Below are 15,985 nucleotides of genomic sequence, written 5' to 3' on the forward strand. Positions count from 1 at the left end.
TATGCACTGATCACATCACAGCTGTTCGCTTGACCGGGCTGCTTCTTGGCGTGGTCTCTGCAGCCTTCGCCTGCTCCGTCCCACACTGCCCCCTCCCCCAGAACCCCCACACAAACACATCCCGAAGCCCCAGCCAGTGTGAAATAACCACATGTAAACCAATCCAATGAACACAATTTACAAACAACGTTTCCTACTACTCCATATGTTCTGAGCCTCCTTCCCACCACCTCCTCTCAGAATCAATTAAATGATTTCAATGATTTAACCTCAACCAATGCAAAATAATGATTATGATGATAATAATGATGATGATAATAATAATAAAATAATAAAACATTTAAAAGTAAATATGAAAAGACAGAAACATTCAGCTCTGAGCAAAAAGGATACTGTCCATTCTTGGCTTATCTCTGCCCCTGTTCCTTCCTTCACTTACCCCAAAATGTGAGAATTTGGGACATCCATGGAGAATAACAAGAAAGTCATTTTAGGAGAAGGCATTTGCTCTTAGAACTCATGTACAAACCACACGAGGAAATTAATTTCTTTTTTTTTTTTTACAGTCATGTGAACATTTTGTCCATAATTGCAATGATCAAACTTGGCTGGTGACTTAAGACACAGCTTAGAATGCCTTTCTTCAGCCATTTCCACCGTTTTTAAAGCCCTCACCAAATGTATGATCTGTCATTGCTGAAAAGCAGCCCTGGAGACAGCTCCAAAGGTGAGAAACACCTAGTGCGGTGCTTTGCAGGTGAGACCACGCGCTTGGACATCCACCAGTGAGCACATTCAGAAAGATCACCGTGTATGCTCATACCTTACAAACACGCATGCAAAAGGGTGGATATATAGAAACACGGACTTCCCTGGTGCCTCAGAAAGTAAAGCCTCTGTCTACAATGCAGTAGACCCGGGTTCGAGCCCTGGGTTGGGAAGATCCTCTGGAGAAGGAAATGGCAATCCACTCCAGTACTATTGCCTGGAAAATCCCATGGACAGAGGAGCCTGGCAGGCTGCAGTCTATGGGGTCGCAAAGAGTCGGACACGACTGAGCGACTTCACTTTATATAAACACACACACACACAATTGACACATTCCATGGAATCCTCACAAAAACTCAGTGGGGTTCATACAATGAAAGGTACACAATGAAGTGCTTCCAGCTATGCAATCCATGCAATCTCAGTGTGTCCAACAGAACACCTGCTCTTTTTATTGCATTCCTGGAAGAGCCCACAAATGTGTGTTTGTGTGTATACACATGTGGGTATCTCTATGTGTTTCTACAGATACAAATGGGCTGGGGGTACTGCGTAGGGCATGGGTCTTGTTTTTGTTGTTGTTCAGTTGCTCAGTGGTGTCTGACTTTGTGACCCTACGGACTGCAGCACACCAGGCTTCCCTGTCCTTCACCATCTTTTGGAGTTTGCTCAAACTCACATCCATTGAGTCGGTGATGCCATCCTACCATCTCATCAAATCCCCACTTTCCTTTTGACTATGGCACCAGGTTCCCACTTTATCCTATGCTGTCTTTTCACAGATTATCAAAGAAGAATCAGAATCACAGGCTTAGAAGAACACAAACCCTACAGTCACCCTTATGTAACTGCTTTTGTATAAGTTTTTCCCGCCTCTCTCTTCTCCATTGCCTCATTTTCCTCCCCACCTCCTTCTTGCTTGCCTGGACCACCTACATCTCTTGCTATCCTTAAAGCAACATCACTTTGCTCCTAATTAGAGATATTAACTTGGAGTGGCTGGGGCGGTCGAGGACCTGGTGACATCCCGAGAGACAAGAACTGAAATTGGCAGTGTTTCCCAAATTCGCCTCATCCTAAGCTGCTGTAACAACATACAGACTCCTGACCCCCATCTCAAAGCCACCACATCATAGGAGGATGATGGGAATTAGCACTATTCCCAAGAACCCAGATGATTCTCATAGTCAGATAAAGTTTGGGAAGCATAGAAGAAGACGAGGCTCCCAATAAAGTCCTTTCTTGTGCGGGAAGGGAAGATGCATGATGCTGCTACCAAAACCACGTTGCTCATTCTGAAGCCTGGTGCTGATGGTAAAAGTCAGGTTCCCGATGAAACGGACATGTGTGAGCCTTTGCTATCCTCTTACCAAAATGCCCTCTATTCCCTTCCTTCTGATTCCCCCAAATACAATCTCCTGACTTCAGGGTTATAGGCTTGAGAGGTGAGTCTCTCCACAATGTCTTTGTCAAGCAGGTGGGAACAGCACGAGCCTACTCATCTTTCCCTAAAATCCTTTGACATTCAAAAGGCTGAGTTAAAAGCGGTGAAGGGGAAAAGTATATTTGGCGTCAAACAACCAGTTCTGTCGTCCTGAAGTTACACCAGTGAGTCAGCCAGCCCTTCTTTCAAAGAAGGTATGCTCTCATCAGACCACTTTCAAAGAAGCTCTAGCCTGTGGGCACTTCCCTAAGCAGCCGGGACACCAACACTGACCCTACTCAGAGAGGCAGTCTTTACGCCTCTGGCCATGACTACATGCTGACGTTTAAAAGATGTAGTCATTGGGATGGCTCAGGACCAACCAATCAGAGTGGACGACAGCTTTGGTATTGGAGGGGGATCCTGGAGGACTCTTTCTTGCCAGACCTTAAACTTTTAGTTTCTAGCTCATGGGCTCCCCAGGAGTGCTGGGAGAGATGCCAGAGAACCTGTGGCTGTGGCAGGGGCTCAGGGCCATGGCTTTTTCACCAAATGATATAGAAATAGACTACATTTTAACCCCCCACGTGGCTGAACCAATATACATGGACTGATCATTGATACGACTGCAATCTTTTTGTCCAGGAGGATCCCCCAGGGCAGTGTTTGTTTTGACTGTGCTATTGATGGGACAAGATGTGTTATTCAGATGGCGGGGAGTCCCTTCAAGGAGCCGTCTTCCCTCACACCTGGCTTTGCTCCTGTTGGCTGTCATTAGGGCCACTACGGCTTTTGCTCCATGGGCATCCCTTAGGAAAGGGACTGCAGACCTGGGACTGGCTTCACCTTCTGGTTCAGAGTGGCCCAGAAGCCCTGCCTCAGTTGCACCTCGTTCATTCATCTGTCTGTCCCGCACAGCACGACTCGGCTGGAAGGGCAGAGAAGCCTAAAATCCAGAGCCTGGGAACTATGACGGGGGGGCAGCCTAGGGACCATGGATAAGGCTGAATTCCAGCAATTAGACAGATGTCCTGTGCATAACTGACAAGCCATCGCATATCCACAGCAAAACTGTACTGACAGCCCTTGCTTATCCATTTTATAGCAAAGTCACAGTGAACCTGGAACAGTAAGGGCCTGGGCAATTAAGAAAATTTCAGCAGGAAAGAATAGGGCTCCAATAATGATGAAATGGAATGATGGAATTTTCTGCTGTTCTTGCGAGGACTCTTCTGCTCTTTGATTTCCCTTCACAGTGCATTATGTGAGCGGGCAGGCAAGCTGCTAGGGGAGGTGGGGAGAGTTTATACAAGAGGGTAGAGTTCTAATCTTTGAGGGTTTGAGACCCACTGATGGGTCTTCTAAGCAGGAACCTGGTCACTCTCAGGCACCTGCCAAGACCTCATTCCTGGTATGACTTCCCCACCCACCGCCATCACACACCTGGTACCATTCTCAGCATCTTTTCACTTTTCTGAATGAAACCTCTAAGCACAGCCTGCCCTTTGGGGTGGGGCCAGAGGAAGAGCATCGCATGGGGTGTAGGGCATGGAAGGTGTCTTTGAGGGCTAGGGAATCCTATCATTCACTGTGGTAAAAAGAGAGTCAGACCCAAGACTCACCAAAGAACACCTGTCTCCTGGAGGCCATCTGGATGAAGCGGGATGGTGGCAGGCCCAGCACCTGCAATAAGGGCAAAGTGGTGGATTCACACTCCTGGGGTCACACTCGCCAAGACTGTTGGAAGCGGGTGGGACTTTGGTCAAACTGGTTTCTCCAGACAAGGACCCGAGATATGAAGTTAATACGGCTTCCCTGGTGGCTCAGCGGTAAAGAATCGGCCTGCCAATGCAGGAGACGCAGGTTCGATCTCTGGGTCAGGTAGATTTCCTGGAGGAGGAAGTGACAACCCACTCCAATATGCTTGTCTGGGAAATCTCGTGGACAGAGAAGCCTGGTGGGCTAGAGTTCACGGGGATGCAAAGGGTCAGACAGGACTGAGTGAGTAAAAGACAAACAGCGGCATGAAGGGATGACCTCAAGCGAGTGGTGGAGCAGTACCACAGCCTGAGGCTCGACTCCTAATCCAGGGCCGTTCCAGTATCCTGAGAATCGATCAGCATTGCCCATGTTACCCTAAACAGGCATCAGCACTAGCCAGGTGGGCACTCAATGTGACTGCCAGCTCTCACTGCCAGAGCGAGTAAACCAGTGCAGCTGCGCACCACCCGTGAATGAAGGAGTGACACCTCCCAGCTCAGAGCATCAAAGGGAAGGGGAGGAAAAGCAGAAGGAAACCACCAGATGGACATCAGATCACAGGATGACCTTCTGAAAAGAAAAGAGCAGCGTCTGCCTGGTCACCTTATCTGCACAGCAACCTACAGGGCTGCACAGAGAGAAATGAGGGGTGTCCCCATCAGCCCTGGGTTCCTGGCTTTCCAGCCTGGCTCCCAGCCATGTCCCTTCCCTTGTGCTCCTCAGCTTGAGATCAAGAGGAAGCTGAATCAGTTCTGGGGCAGTGGGAACCTCCACTTGGATCTGTTGCCCCTTCCCCAATTCTCCTGGGAACTGGAAGATGATTGGCTCAGGGATGCTTCATTAAATCATCCATCATCAGCCTCAGAAGCCATGGACTCTGGTCCCCTCACTTTACAGAGACCCAGAGCACAGAAGTGAATTGTCAAAGAGACAGAGGAGTAGCTTCCAGGTTTACTGATTTCCAGGGTAGTGTTCATCCCACCGTGGCTATCATCATAGCACCAATACCTAAAGCATTTGAATACTCTATTATTAGTTTTAACCATGAGATGAATCTGTATATTAATTCTCAAGGCTATATGTGTCTTTCCAACTATCTTTAAGAAAATCTAGAAAATACAAATTTGGAATGGATGGATAGATAAACAGGTAGACAGTGAGAAATTAGCTATACCTTTGTTCACAGTCAAAATATCACTGGGAAAATCCTAAATGTGAAATTTCCACTTTGGGGGATTACTTTTTCCTGTGCTGTCTAACTTGGCTTCATAGTGAAAAGAAAAATTAAGTGTTAGTCGCTCAGTTGTGTCTGAATCTTTGCAACCCCATGGATTATAGCCCACCAGGTTCCTCTGTCGTCTAATTTGGCTTCATAACAAGATACCTTTAAGTAAGAGAATAGCAGGCATAATACATGATCATATGAGAGTCTTGGTGAAACCTTTTCATTGGGAGATATCTTCCCAGAATGTTAAGATGATAACTAATGACTGAACAGTATGTAGATTTTGTTGGGTATTGTGTCAATCTGGTTTTTAGATTCTTTTGAATATATAGGAAAGTTGTTTAGTTGCTAAGTTGTGGCCAACTCTTTTCCAACCCCATGGACTGTAGTCCACCAGGCTCCTCTGTCTATGGGATTCTCCAGGCAAGAATACCGGAGTGGGTTGCTATTTCTTCCTCCAGGGGATCTTCCTGATCCAAGGATCAAACTTGCATTTCCCATGATCCTGCACTGACAGGAGTAATTTTTTTTTTTTTTTAACTACTGAGCCACCTGGAAAGCCTGGAAAGACTGCTATACCAGTCTTATTTTAAACATCATGATTCATAATATGCTGGAAATTACATCCTTTGCAACTAGTTAAATTTCTGATAAAAATGTTAGATGTCAACTCAAACGTGTACATAATTTCAAAACACGCAACCCTCCCCTGTTAACAGATGCCGGCCACCACTCTACAGTGAGCCAGATGCCACTTGGTGTCTGAGAACAGAAGTTACCCGCCCTGAGGGTGTCGGCTGGAAGGCAGCCCAGCCCCCTCACCTCCATGATGCAGGCCAGCTGCTCCACCTCATTCTCCCCAGGGAACAGTGGGTAGCCCGTGTATAGCTCGGCCATGATGCAACCCAGGCTCCACATGTCAATGGCCATGTTGTATGGATGGCCCAGGATCACCTCTGGGGATCGGTAGAACCGGCTCTGGATGTAGGTGTAGACTGCATGGGAGAGAAGAGAAAGCTCACATGGAAACCTCCCAGAGCACACGGCACCACATATCTGCAGCACTCATGACTCATCCATCATTCAGTCACCCTGTCTGACTCTTTGCAACCTCATGGACTGCAGCATACCAGGCTCCCTGTCCTTCCCCATCTCCTGGAGTTTGCCCAAACTCATGGCCATTGAGTCGGTGATGCCATCCAACCATCTCATCCTCTGTCATCCCCGTCTCCTTATGCCTTCCACCTTTCCCAGCATCAGAGTCTTTTTCAGTGAGCCGGCTCTTTGAATCAGGTGGTCAAAGTATTCGAGCTTCAGCATCAGTCTTTCCAATGAATATTCAGGGTTGATTTACTTTAAGATTGACTGGTTTAATCTCATTGTGATCCAAAGGACTCTCAAGAGTCTTGTCTAGCACCACAGTTCAAAAGCATGACTTATGAGTCTATCCCATATCTGACTCATCACATCATCACAGCAGCCTGATTATCATGAGGGGTTGTTACCCTCAAGTTGTTGATAAAGAGCTCTAGAGAAAGCATTGTTCTAAGGAAGTAAATTTGTCAGGCAAGCTTTTTAAATGATCTCTTATTGGAGTATAGTTGCTTTACAATGTTGAGATAGTTTCTGCTGCACGGCGAAGTGGAGCAGCTATGATGTTATGTTCAGTCGCCCAGTCATGTCCCATTCTTTGAGACCCCATGGACTGCAGCATGCCAGGCCTCTCTGTCCCTCACCATCTCCTGAAGTTTGCCCAAGTTTATGTCCATGTGAATCAGCTATACATATACATATATCCCCTCTCGTTTGGATTTCCTTCCCATGTAGGTCACCACAGAGCCCTGAGAAGAGCTCCTTGTACCATACAGTAGGTTCTCATCAGTTATCTGTTTTACATCTAGTATCAATAGTTTATACGTGTCAGTCCCAAACTCCCAATTCATCCCATTGCCTTCCCCCTTACAGAGTGAAGTAACTCAGAAAGAGACAAATAAGTACCGTATATTAACATGTATATGTGGACTCTAGAAAAATGGGATGGGTGACCTTATTTGCAAAGTAGAAACAGAGACACAGATGTACAGGACAAATATATGGATCCCAAGACGAGCGTTTAAAAAAGAAAGCGTAAGGCAAATGTAAAGCTAAGTTTTCAAACTGTTTGATTAACCTGGGGTAGACATGCTCTCAAAATACTGCAATTTGGCAAGGGAAGAGGTGTATAAGAACCGAAAAAGTAGCATGCAAAATGCATAAGTTTAACATGCATATTCAATATATTATGTGCACTGTGTTGTATAATGTAAAGTATAGAAAGAAAAGCTTAACAAAATCTCAGCAGAGGAGGATGTATGAAAGGTAGTACTGTAGGCAGCCTAGATTTTATAGTTGAGAAGACTGAGACGAAGGACTGGGACATTACAGTTTTTTGCAAATGCTGTTAATTGGTTACCTAGATGGGAGCAGGGCAGGGCTTTTGTAGTCAATTCACTCTGTGTGTGTGTTTTCTGGCATGTGGGATCTTAGTTCCATGACCAGGGAACAAACCCAGCCCCTACAGGCAGGTTCTTAACCTCTGGACTACACAGGAAGTCCAGTCACTTCTCTATTGTTTGAACCAGTTACAGTAAGGATGTAATAATTTTTGTAATTTAAAACAAAGTGATGATCTAATGAAAACGACTTTTATGCCCTGTCTGCTTCCAAAATGGACTTGAGGCACTTTGCAATCGAAGTACAAATAGACGGGAAAGTAGAGCGAAGGGGTGAGGGTGGGGTGAATGAACTAGCTGAAGGGGATCAAGAAGTACAAAGTTCTAAAATGAATAAGCCACAGGATGTAATATACAGCATATGGAATATGATAAATAATATTGCAATAATTTTTATGCAGACAAATGGTTACTACTAGACTTATCACGGTGATCATTTCGTATACATGGGCAAAAGTCAAATTAGTATGCTGTACACCTGAATCTAACTTATACTGAAGGTCAAGTGTACCTCAATGAAAAATAAGTCAATTAGAGAGAAAAATTAAAAGTAAATCTAATGGATACTCACATGATGCTTCCATGTGTCAGGCACTGTTCCAAGTGATTTATATGGATTAACTCTTTGAATCCTTACAACTACCCTACAACAGTTATAATTTTATTTTAGTTGTTTTCAATTGGAGTCTAATTCTTTTACAACACTGTGTTAGTTTCTGCTGTAGAACGTGAATCAGCCATATGTGTGCATATATCCCCTCCCTCCTGAACCTCTCTCTCGCTCATGCACCCCACCGCACCTCTAGGTCATCACAGAGCACTGGGCCGGGCTCCCGGTGCCGTACAGCAGCTTCCCACTAGCTCTCCATTTTACACACAAGAGGGCATATGTGTCAGAGCTACTCCCCCAGTTCGTCCCACCTCTCCTTCCCCTTCTGTGTCCACAAGTGTGTTCTCTGCCTCTACATCTATATTCCTGCCCTGCAAACAGGTTCATCACTATCGTTTTTCTAGATTCTATGTTTCTGGGTTATTACATGATATTTGTTTTTCTCTTCCTGACTTACTTCACTCTGTATGACAGGCTCTGGGTCCACCCACATCACTACAAATGACTCAATTTCGTTCCCTTTCTATGGCTGTGTAATATTCCATTGTATACGGGTACCACATCTTCTTTATCCATTCCTCTGTTGATGGACTATTAGGTCAAAGCAGGAATTATTATCATACCCACTTTAAAATGAGGAAACTGAGGCATACAGAGATTCAGTAGATTCCCAAGGTCACTCAACTGCAGGTGGCAGAGCTGGGATTTGAACTCAAACAGTTCTAACTGAGCATCCGTTCTTTCTACTGTTTTGTGGTTAAAATAAAGATCAAGGGAAGTCAGAAAACATAAAAGTGGGAAAAAACACCTAGAAACCAAGGGTAAGATCATTACAAGTTCAGTTCTGAGCATCTTGGCAGCCAAGATAAGTCTTAAGTAATGGGTTACAGAGAGTTCATCTCCAAGGAGGGTGAGCATATTCTTTCTTTCTGGGAGAAATAATGTTTTCTAGGTGGAATTTATTATGGCTTCCATACGTAAACAATAAAGGACTTGCGTCTCCAAAAATGGTTTTGGAGAATATTCGGAAACATCCATTTAATAGTCTTTCCTTCAGCTTCAGGGGACTTCCTCTGACTCGCCCTGCCCCCATGAAGGCTAGTTCCAAAGCCCCTTTCATATGCCTTAGCTCAGTCCATATATACACTTCTCATCCTTGCACACATCCTTGTACACATCTTCCTGTCTCCTCCATTAGGCAGTAAGCCTGCAGAGGACAGGAAATGCTCATTTCTGGTTGCTGATACTCTATAGAGGAGGAGGGCATGGCAACCCACTCCAGTATTCTTGGATGAAAAATCCCTGTGGACAGAGAAGCCTGGTGGGCTACAGTCCATGGGGTCACAAAGTTGGACACGACTGAGGAGACTTGGCACACAGCACATGCCTTAGACAGCGACTGACACACAGCAGACACTCAGCAGACGCCTGTGCAATGCGCATGCTCTTGACATCAACAAACCTGGCAAAAGCCAAAAGAGAAGACTCGACCCAAGTCCAGTGACAGCTGCAGGAATGGATTGGCCAAAAGGTTCGTCCAGGTTTCTCAGTAAGATGCCATGGAAACACAAGAAAGAACTTTTTGGCCAATCAACACTCTAGGGCAGCTTTCTGGATTCCAGCTTGAAATAAATATATATATATATATATATTTTGTTTTGTGACTATATACATATATAATATATATAACATATATAAATATATTACATTTATATAATATAATAACCTGGAGAATCTAGGGCCGTGAACCCCAAACTTTAGAATGGCTATGTTTTCTAAAGTACAGCCTCCCAGGTGCTGTCCCAGAAATCTCGATTTGGGACAGCTGGGGTCAGCCTTCAGAAGCTGTCGTTTAGCAGAGGCCCAGTGCTCTCTGGACCCCAAAGATAATTTGGATAAAGGTCTTTGGATAATTCCAGAGTCACAGAGTATAAAAGCAGCAAAGCAGCCTTACCGTATTTGAACCACCCTTCGCATTTTACAGATGAGGAAACTTAGGCTCAGAGACGTGAACTAGCTTGGTTCAGAATCAAACCAGCAACTGTGATGGCTGAGCCCAGAGGAGAACCCAGGTGACCTCGTGTGGGAACTGTTTGTTTCAGGAAAGGAAAGAATAGCACTGGGGAAATTCGGACAGAGCGACTGGCATGGCCCTACCTTTCTGGTGTTCATAACAGCTTGATCCAAAGTCAATGACTTTAACAGAAACTTGGCCTTTCTGGTACAACACGATATTCTCCTAGAGGGAAGACAGACACAGGTCGAGTTTTAACAATGTTGGCTGAGGCACGCTATTTACCTAACTGTCCACCAATCTTCTGGAACCTCCTTTGCCAGGGTCCAGCCCCGGTGGATCCAAGGAATTCGAAGCAGGGACGGCATTGGCGAGGAGAAACTTATTTATTTATTAATATAGAAATATAAGAGTAGATTAGGAAGAAATAGTATAGTAGGAAATTTAGGTGGAGAAAAGGAGGCTGAATAACTTGGTTTACGGGGAAAACCAATAAAACCTCGAGACAAGAGGTTTGTACCATCTATGCTAGGCCACCGGTGCCCACTTGAATATCGGGGGGGGGGGGGGTGTGCCCCGCCTTGGGCTCTCCCTCGTGTGGATCTTAAAAGCCGGGACAAGTAAGTAGACATGGCGAGCCTCCCCGCCCCAGATGGGAATTCAGCCGAAAAAGGGAAGAAAAGAACGACATGGGGAAGCCCAGCATCGGTGCAAGACTCTGAAGACTCCACTTTCAAAATCAGCTTATATACCCCAAGTTGTACATAAACAAATAATGGAATATGCAAAGTTATGCAGGGGCAGCAGTCCTGACCCTCACTGAGACCAGGCTTTCTTTTTGCATATCTTCCCGTATACAAAAGGTCTCAGGTGGTTTACATTATCTTCTGGCCAAGAGGCCTGTTCACATTCTTATGGCTCTCTTCCTGGATAATTGTCTATCAACTAGAAAACTCCTTTTCCCTAGAAGTGTTTTTTCTTTACTCTGCCTCACCCTCAAAGTACTAAATAAAGTTGTATTCCTGTAGAACAAAGGTGCAGTGGGTTATAACAGAGAAAGTACTTAACTCAAAGATCTAATGTTGCTAATGCCAGGGCTACTACCTGTTTTTCTATATACCAGCTATCTCTACAAATAAAAGATATGAAAATTTGGCAGCAAGTATTGGCTCAACAAATGAAACCTTTAATCAGTCCTATTCTAATGATTTTGACTCCTCGGAAGGCCCTACATTCCTTGGATGTTTTAAGCTTCCTGTGCCTCCTGCGGTGAGGAGGCCTCAAACAATCACATGCGCAGCTGTACGAGTCCTGCACGCAGGCTAGAAAGCCATCAGAGGGGTTTTTGGATTGAAACACTTGTATTATGACCAGGAGATTTATTATCTAAAAGCTCTAATTTTTTCCAGAAAAAGGTGGTGGGGGGACAGCCCCCTGTTAATGACAGAAGAGTAGGAGGAAAGCATAACACAGTAAAGCAGGCAGACTCTGGTCTTGGGGGGTGGATGCTCAGGAAATTCCAGGAGGAACCCCTGAAGCCTGATCACGTCCTTGCATTTTGTCAGGCTTCCTTCCGCATGGCCTTGTCATGGGCGGGATTCCTCACGCTGGCCCCCGGCACTCCTTCAAGTGGGCTCCTCCCACATCTCCAACCCCACTCCGGTCTCCCTCCTCTGACTTCTGCTTCCAGGGTTGCATCTCTTGTCTGGCCCCAATATTTCCTGATCTCCAGTATTCCTTTTGCATCCATACTGACTCTTTACTGATATAAACGGTGTGACTCCTGAAGATGGTGAGTTTCTTTTTATCTCCTTGGTACCTGGTTCCATGCCTTGCTTGCATAAGGCCTTAGAAATATCACTGGCTGGGACTTCCCTGGTGGTCCAATGGTTAAGAATCTGCCTGGCAGTGCAGGGGACACAGGTTCAATCCCTGGTACGGGAAGATTCTACATGCCGCAGGGTAACTAAACCCATGCACCACAACTGCCAAGCCTGTGCTCCATGCTTTGCAACAAAAGCAGTCACTGCAATGAGAAGCCTGCGCTCGCCACAACTAGAGAAAGTCTGTGCAGCAGTGAAGACTCAGTGCAGCCAAAAATAATAAATTAATTTAAAAAGAAAGAAAAAGAAATATCATTGCCTGAATCGGATGCTTCCATTAAGTGCCCCAGCAACATACTGGTATGACAATTGAGGACCAAAACAGAAACAAAAAATCCCCCACGGCAATTTGTTCGGAGTTGGGACTGTTGGGACCATTGTGCTGACTTTGCAGACACTGTGAAGCCAGGTGTTCCAACAGAATCCTGGATGAGAAAGCAGAGTACTGGGCTCTCCTCTCAGAACATGAGCGTGGCCCACCTGGGGCTGGAAGGTTAGAGTCCTAATCGTGTTTCCAGGAATCTCAATGTCAGATGACTCAAGGGATAGGATGCGTGAGGCCGTCTCAGCTCACTGATACTAACCACAAAGTCCACAGGAATAACTGCCTGATTCTTGAACCCACACTCACCAAACTCTCCTGCGTGTATATCTGCTTTTCTATTGAGCATGTATACTCCTGTCCACTCAATCTACTGCTCAAGCAAATCCATTTGCTCGTATCTCAGCTATCACCTATCTTGTGGGTTCCTGGCTGAGAGTCAGTCCCCTAAGCCCAAAGACCACGGTCCCTTTGGAGGTGCAGAGTGGAGAATTAGGAACTTGGATGTGGAGAATAAATCAGTGTACCACTGTCCTTGTTGGGGCTCCACCAGTCAGCCCCAAGAGAACATCTCTATCTTGACAATCTCCAATTAATAGAAGTATCCCAGATCTGGCTCAGTGATAAAGAATCTGCCTGCCAAGCCAAGAAACTTGGGTTCAATCCCTGGGTCAGGAAGATCCCCTGGAGAAGGAAATGGCAACTCACTCTAGTATTTACGCCTGGAGAATCCCATGAACAGAGGAGCCTGGCAGGCTACAGTCCGTGGGATCACAAAGAGCTGGACATGACTGAGCACACACAGGACCAACTTGAGGACAGGGTGGATTTAGGACATCCACCTCCCTGCCTGACACATGTCTCTGAGTAACCTCCCCCCCAACCAGGGCTCAGTCGTCTGGGTCCTGTCTGCCTTGATGACACCACATCTCTTTATGTCCCAGTACCCGTCTTATCCTTGCTACATCTCACGTGGTTTACACAACCTGCAAACACTTGGCCTCCATCCTGGAGCCCTTCTCAGTTACCACTGGGGATGGGTACTGGGCAAACCCTTTCTGAGGGTGGAAACCAGCTCCCCGACAGGACAGAGGCTGTACTCACGGGCTTGAGGTCACAGTGAATGATCTTCTCCATGTAGAGCATCTGCAAACACTTCAGGACAGAGAGGGTGAAGCGCCGAACAACGGAGAGACTGAAGCCTTGGAAACTGTTGTTCTTCATCAGCTCGTACAAGTTGATGCTGGGACAGAGGGAGAGAAAGCGACATGAAGCAGTGTAGAAGGTATATGATGGCGAGTCTGAACCTGCAACATCAATCCCCTTATCACCGGTTGCCCTCTGGCAGTGACAAGACTAGGAGGTGGGGCTTTCGTGTCCTATAAACTTGACTTTTCTGTTGACTAACAGGCTGTATATTGTCACCCTGCTTATTTAACTTATATGCAGAGGACATTATGAGAAACGCTGGACTGGAAGAGCACAAGCTGGAATCAAGATTGCTGGGAGAAATATCAATAACCTCAGATATGCAGATGACACCACCTTTATGGCAGAAAATGATGAGGAGCTAAAAAGCCTCTTGATGAAAGTGAAAGAGGAGAGTGAAAAAGTTGGCTTAAAGCTCAACATTCAGAAAACGAAGATCATGGCATCTGGTCCCATCACTTCATGGGAAATAGATGGGGAAACAGTAGAAACAGTGTCAGACTTTATTTTGGGGGGCTCCAAAATCACTGCAGATGGTGATTGCAGCCATGAAATTAAAAGACACATACTCCTTGGAAGAAAAGTTATGACCAACCTAGATAGTATATTGAAAAGCAGAGACATTACTTTGCCAACTAAGGTCTGCCTAGTCAAGGCTATGGTTTTTCCAGTGGTCATGTATGGATGTGAGAGTTGGACTGTGAAGAAGGCTGAGCGCCGAAGAATTGATGCTTTTGAACTGTGGTGTTGGAGAAGACTCTTGAGGGTCCTTTGGACTGCAAGGAGGTCCAACCAGTCCATTCTGAAGGAGATCAGCCCTGGGATTTCTTTGGAAGGAATGATGCTAAAGCTGAAACTCCAGTACTTTGGCCACCTCATGCAAAGAGTTGACTCATTGGAAAAGACTCTGATGCTGGGAGGGATTGGGCGCAGGAGGAGAAGGGGACAACCGAGGATGAGATGGCTGGATGGCATCACGGACTCAATGGATGTGAGTCTTGGTGAACTCCGGGAGATGGTGATGGACAGGGAGGCCTGGCGTGCTGCGATTCATGGGGTCACAAAGAATTGGACACGACTGAGTGACTGAACTGAACTGAACAGTTGATTCGGGCTTCCCTGGTGGCTCAGAGGTTAAAGCGTCTGACTCCAATGCAGGAAACCCAGGTTCGATCCCTGGGTCGGGAAGATCCCCTGGAGAAGGAAGTGGCAACCCACTCCAGTATTCTTGCCTGGAGAATCTCATGGACAGAGGAGCTTGGCAAGCTACAGTCCACGGGGTCACAAAGAGTCAGACACGACTGAGCGACTTCACTTTCACTTTCAAGGTAACATTTAAATGTGCTGGCCTCTCGGATGTTTGTTTCTTACATGCAGGATCTTTTAATCATTTTGCTGCACAGGTGTGTGTGTTAAGAGGTTAGTATATCAAACTTCTGATAAATTCACGGTTCTTCAGCCCCTTGAGAAGGATCCAGGGAGCCCTCCAGTTACTCAACCAAGTGACCAACCCTGCTCACACAGAATAAATCTGTCTAAAGACGGCAACTTCCTGATAGATGAGGGGACAAGGGAGTGGGCAGACAGGGCCTGAGGGAGGAGCCCTACCCCGTCTAAATGAGCCTGCCTGCCTGGTCCCACCTCTCGCCTTTCAGAAAGGACTGAGGGCTGGCTCTTGCCAGATAAAAGAAATATAGAATCTTTATATATAAGGAATTATATATATATATATATATATATATATATATATATATATATAAAAGAATCCTTAGTGTCAGTTCAGTTCAGTTCTGTTCAGTCGCTCAGTCGTGTCTGACTCTTTGAGACCCCATGAATTGCAGCATCACCAACTCCTGGAGTTCACTCAGACTCACATCCATCGAGTCAGTGATGCCATCCAGCCATGTCATCCTCTGTCGTCCCCTTCTCCTCCTGCCCCCAATCCCTCCCAGCATCACAGTCTTTTCCAATGAGTCAACTCTTTGCATGAGGTGGCCAAAGTACTGGAGTTTCACCTTCAGCATCATTCCCTCCAAAGAAATCCCAGGCTTGATCTCCTTCAGAATGGACTGGTTGGATCTCCTTGCAGTCCAAAGGACCCTCAAGAGTCTTCTCCAACACCACAGTTCAAAAGCATCAATTCTTCGGCGCTCAGCTTTCTTCACAGTCCAACTCTCACATCTATACATGACCACTGGAAAAACCATAGCCTTGACTAGACGGACCTTTGTTGGCAATGTAATGTCTCTGCTTTTCAATATGCTGTCTAGGTTGGTCA

The 15,985-nt window shown here is 45.9% G+C and overlaps 1 protein-coding gene across 1 annotated transcript in view; it reads right to left on the bottom strand.

The window, feature by feature from the left end:
• The window catches only part of DYRK4 (dual specificity tyrosine phosphorylation regulated kinase 4), a 45,086-nt gene that overhangs the window by 3,950 nt on the left and 25,151 nt on the right, over nt 1–15,985 (bottom strand). The window contains exons 9-12 of the mRNA XM_052640633.1: nt 13,603–13,741; nt 10,437–10,518; nt 6,000–6,172; nt 3,814–3,874 (exon numbers count right to left, since the gene is read on the bottom strand). Coding sequence (XP_052496593.1) covers nt 3,814–3,874; nt 6,000–6,172; nt 10,437–10,518; nt 13,603–13,741 — 455 coding nt within the window. The remainder of the gene's footprint in view (nt 1–3,813; nt 3,875–5,999; nt 6,173–10,436; nt 10,519–13,602; nt 13,742–15,985) is intronic.

The sequence above is a fragment of the Budorcas taxicolor genome, chromosome 5, assembly GCF_023091745.1.
Source record: "Budorcas taxicolor isolate Tak-1 chromosome 5, Takin1.1, whole genome shotgun sequence".
Taxonomy (NCBI): Eukaryota; Metazoa; Chordata; class Mammalia; order Artiodactyla; family Bovidae; genus Budorcas; species Budorcas taxicolor.